The sequence below is a fragment of the Bombus pyrosoma genome, linkage group LG12, assembly GCF_014825855.1.
Source record: "Bombus pyrosoma isolate SC7728 linkage group LG12, ASM1482585v1, whole genome shotgun sequence".
Taxonomy (NCBI): domain Eukaryota; kingdom Metazoa; phylum Arthropoda; class Insecta; order Hymenoptera; family Apidae; genus Bombus; species Bombus pyrosoma.
In genome coordinates, this window is record NC_057781.1 from 6,655,247 (window position 1) to 6,660,222 (window position 4,976).

Consider the following 4,976-nt stretch of genomic DNA (forward strand, 5'->3'; position numbering starts at 1 on the left):
TAGCTAATCCCAACCATTTGACTGTTTCTGGCGATGGAACCTGGAAAAAAGTGGATTCAATTCTCTCTTTGGTGTTACTACATTCGTTGGTAAATACAGTAAAAACACCAAATTTCAAATAAATCGATTGAGCAAAGAAGCTCAATGTATCGCATACACGCATTGAAAAGAAATTAAAACAATGAATTTTCTCAAGCTGATGAGGGACCCATAAATCGAGTTTCTTGGCTATGTCAAGAAACTCGATTTATGGGTCCCTCATCAGCTTGAGAAAATGCATTTGATGCAACGCATTAGCTTCTACGATTCGCTTTGAAACGCAACGAAATTGATCCATTTCTGAAACGACTGATTACTGGCGACGAAAAGTAGATGGTTTATAACAACGTTAATTGGAAAAGATCGTGGATGATGCAAGATGAACCAGCCCAGACAACACCAAAAGCTGAGATTCACCAAAAAAAGATTATGCTGTCAGTTTGGTAGAATTATAAAGGAATTCTGTACTTTGAACTTTTATCAAGAAACCAAACAATTGATTCAAACATGTACGTTCAACAACTCGCCAAACTGAGCGATGCAGTTCAAGAAAGGTGGTCAGAATTGGCAAATCGTAAGGGTGTTGTTTTCCATCATGATAATGCAAAGCTCCACACGTCTTTGGTGACTCGCCAAAAATTATTGGAACTAGGTTGGGATGTGTTGTCACATCCACCATATAGCCCTGACCTTGCGCCTTCAGATTACCTATTTCGTTCCATGCAGAACTCCTTAAATGGTAAAATTTTTAATGACACTAATGATGTAAAATCACAATTAATTGTTTTTTGGTGACACAAATCAGAAATTTTATGTACATGGAATTATGACACTGCCTGAAAGATGGAAAAAGATCATCAATAAAAACAGACAGTACCTAATTGAATAAAGTTATATTTTTAATCAAAAATTTGGAATTTTCCTTCTTATTTAAAATCACATAGTTGCAAACCCTGTAAATAATAACTACATTTTTAATGTTACCAAATTTAATAACAAAATATATAAATTATTCTATTACACATATGTAGTTCTATATCATAAAAATTTTGGATTATAAAAAATAGAATACATTTATACACATAACTATGTAGGATTTTGTAACCTATATAATAATAAATCATAAAATTCGATCCACTCTGGGAAGGTTGCACCATCTACAGCTTTTTCAATAACTTCCATTACTTTTTGAATCGGTTGATTCACCCTGTTAGTAATAATATAAACGTTAATATCCATCCATAGTCAAAATATTAATTGTAATTGATATACTTACCAATCATTTAAGATTTCATTAAATTCATTAATTTCTGCCCTCGTTTTCGTATTAATATTTTGTGATAATTTCAAAAGTTCCACTGTATTATAATTATTTTCCTCATATGTTATTGGCGGTAAATGAAATGTATTTAGATTATCTTCAGTTTCTAAGGATTCTAATTTTTTATACATGAACATTGAAATTAGATTTTTATAACATTCTATTAAAGAATATATAGGAATTTGAATCAATGGAAAATATGATGAAAGATTTGAAATTTGGGAGTTAGTAATTGAAACAGATGCTTCACTGAAACAACTTTTCGTATGCCTAAAACATTTGCATAATATACAAATCAATTTACAATTTTTATTTTAGATTTAGAAATAGAAAGTAATAAATTTTTACAATATGGAAGAAGTCTGACCTGTAAATTCCAATTTCTCCCTTTAACATGACTTTCTTTAAAGCATTAAGATCTAAACCATTATGAAATATATCCAATTCAGTAGATAAATCATTTTTTAACATTGTACAGTCATAACCATCATTTCGCATTGTTATTATTTTTTGTAACTCCGCATTTATTTTTTCTTCTGCTTTCATGAGAAACATTGGTGCAGATTTCAAAAGGTTTAACGATTGCTGTATATCTTGTATACATGTTGCCTAGAATTAATTTAAAATTAATGCAAAAATAATCATGTATACATATACACACTACAATAATTATAAAATGTTAACATACAATTTCAGCACTAGTATTTTGAATTTCTAGAACTAGTTGTGTTAGATCAAATGCAAATGTGTTACTTTCATACAAATCATCCCGAATTTTATCAATTTCTCTTTGTAAACTTCTTTGCTCACTTTCTAATTTGTGCACTTCTAATGCTAATGCTAACCACTCACTTATATCTGTAGAATTATTTGAAGCTGTCTAAAATTAGAATTAAAATTAACAAAGTTAATATTTAATATTTAATTTTTTATATTTAACTAATATTTAACATACCTCAATCTTTTCTATATATTCCAGAACACTTTGTTGATGATTACTTGTTCTCGCATTGTATAATAGTCGTTTGGAGACTATAGAAATATGCTGTCCATATGTTTTAGCAATACCAATATTTATGTGTTTTCCATTTGGCTCCACTGATTTCATATTTTCTGATTTAATTAATATATCCAGATCTTCAGTTAAGCTTTGATATAAATAATGCCACAATGTAGATACTTCAATGTGACTAAGATTACTTGATACTATATCCCACACCTATAAATATAATCTAAATAATATAGATATAATTGTCATTGTCTTCAATGATATATAGATACATACTTGTCTTTTATTTGCTCCAGTCCAAAGACTTGTCACTACATCTGACATTTCCATTAATACTTTATGATCTAAATCTTTGCAAGTTTGTGGCATTAAATGTTGACAAACTAATCTCATATTATTACAATCATGAAGTTGTGTATTAGTTTGATCATATTTCATCTGAAGTAAATCTCTTCTTGCTCTTATGACAGAACGCTTAGATGAAATATCTCTTAGTTTTTGGACTAAATAAAAATATTTGTTAAATATATACTCTTTGTCATATTTTTGTTAATAACATACCTTTTTGCCTAACTCTAAAATCTTGTTGTTCATATTCTTCCTCTAACTTAGATATTTGATCCCTTAAATTAATTTTTTCTGATTTTAATTGTAATAAATTTTTCATACATTGAACAGCTTTATTAGATGTTTTCTGTTTTAAATGATACAATAAGACATTTTTTCTTATTGTTTTTGCTTCTTTAGCATTAAATATAACCTCAGCTAAATCATCCCACATCAATCCAGCAAGGCCTGAGTACAACCTATTACAAATAATAGATAATTTAAAATTAAGATATGTATATAATCATAATTTAAGTAATATCATACATTATCAAGAATAAAGTTATAAGACACATTATATGTAAGTAAAAATAAATTTATGAAATTTTATACAAACATTTGTTTTACTGAATCGTTGAATATTGTAGGTGGACATTCTAATTGATAAATCCATGTAAATACATCCACAGATTTTTCCATAATTATAAAACGTTAATTATATCCACAATAAAATATATTATAAACATAACCGAAAGAAATTTAATTGAAACCACACCTTTACGTCGGACTGAAAAGTTAATATAAATATAATTTTACACTGAATCTTGAAATAGATACAATAAAAATAAAAAATAAATATATTATTTAATATACAAAACCTAATAGAATTGTAAAAATGATTTCTAACTGTTTTCACTGTTATATAAAATTAAAAATTTGTTAAAACTGAATGAAATTTAAGTTATTTAAACCGTTACCCGTAAGATTTTTACCAAACATTTAATTGATCATACATTATTTTGTGAGTAGAACAAGTTATATGAATTAAATAAGTATGAACTACTTCACAAATCACTAAAATAACGTGTAAACAAAAATGTGTAGAAAAATTAATTCTTTTTTAATTCAAATCTAGTTAACGGCGCAGTATTAGGCTCAATTTTTACGCCCATAGACAAACTGTAAGATAGAAAATCATCTTGCTACTTTAATGCAATTTCCAACGTTATCGATTCACCATACAAAAAATTTATAGCATCTCTGGTAGCATTAGCAATGATTGAAATTAAAATTAAATCCGATAAATTATTTATTTCACTTATTTTACTATAAAAATGAATAAAAATGATTTAATTTAAATCAATACTGAATTTTTTGCAATCCAAATTTTACCATAGACTTTATCATTTTCGACTATTGGTCTAAATACGTATAATTTTTAAAAACACTGACGAGGCATAAAAAACACTATAAATTTTTAAAGATTGGTACATGATGTCGCCATCTTAATAATTTCCATCGTCAAAATAGCGCACGTTATCTAAATATTTGAAGAACGTGAGAATCGGTTTTAGCTTTTGATTTAACAATAATAAAGACATTCTTGGTGAAATATTTCATTAGATTAGGTGATCACTTGAGCAGGAAAAAATTCATAAACAAGAATGCAGCTAGAAACAGTAAAAGGGGACAACTGTGATGTTTCAAATGGATCCTCAAAACTTATAAACTTTATAATCCTCCTAATCGAGGACAACGGAAAGAAAAGGATTTTTTGACAAGGTTCTTCTCGATAACGCCTCCTCGATCAAGCCACGAATCTGAGAATGTGGAGGAGGGAGTCCACTGCACACTCTCTATTGGAATCCCTACAAGATGCCTCCTTGATAAGGGAACTATCTTTCAAATTGAACCTCGTGAATTTCACATTTTGCTTGTAACGAAGAAACGGAGAGAATCCTCACAATCACTTCAGCCTCGATACGAATAAAATATAGAGCAATCTCTAAATCTATTTAACTCTTACTTATTTCGATAAAAATCCTGATCCTTATCTCGCGCATTCTGGAGTTTAATACTTCAGTATTTTAAAGCGTCTGTCTTTTCCCGCGAACTTTTGTTTTTAGGACAGCTCATGCCATCTAAGGAACAATTAGAACATTACTAACCAACACGAACGTAACAGGTATTCCTGAATGTTACCTGAAATTCCATAGGATGTGAACTCTATCTTGTACTTTATCTATGGTGTCGCTACCAAATCTATAGTTAGTGCTGGTA

At 28.7% G+C, this 4,976-nt stretch overlaps 1 protein-coding gene across 3 annotated transcripts; it reads right to left on the reverse strand.

The window, feature by feature from the left end:
* Positions 1–1,010: 1,010 nt before the first annotated feature.
* On the reverse strand, positions 1,011–3,884 carry LOC122573959. Of its 3 annotated transcripts, none has more exons than XM_043740998.1 (9): positions 3,710–3,884; positions 3,313–3,483; positions 2,931–3,175; positions 2,646–2,872; positions 2,316–2,579; positions 2,049–2,240; positions 1,728–1,969; positions 1,316–1,630; positions 1,011–1,246 (listed from the first exon to the last, which is right to left on the reverse strand). In XM_043740998.1, the coding sequence occupies exons 2-9, from the start codon at positions 3,393–3,395 to the stop codon at positions 1,126–1,128; spliced, it is 1,689 nt and encodes a 562-aa protein (XP_043596933.1). In that variant the 5' UTR covers positions 3,396–3,483; positions 3,710–3,884; the 3' UTR covers positions 1,011–1,125. The 3 variants fall into 3 exon arrangements, with proteins under 3 accessions (XP_043596933.1, XP_043596931.1, XP_043596932.1); XM_043740996.1 differs by having other exon boundaries at positions 3,674–3,884; XM_043740997.1 differs by having other exon boundaries at positions 3,575–3,884.
* Positions 3,885–4,976: the final 1,092 nt, after the last annotated feature.

Bases quoted from the DNA above. Each gene is read 5' to 3' on its own strand.
- LOC122573959 (XM_043740998.1), bottom strand. From the start codon at position 3,395: ATGGAAAAATCTGTGGATGTATTTACATGGATTTATCAATTAGAATGT. The intron at 2,580-2,645 runs GTATGTATCTAT...TTATATTTATAG, and splicing joins CTGGAGCAAATAAAAGACAA to GTGTGGGATATAGTATCAAG. The intron at 2,241-2,315 runs GTATGTTAAATA...TTCTAATTTTAG, and splicing joins AATATATAGAAAAGATTGAG to ACAGCTTCAAATAATTCTAC.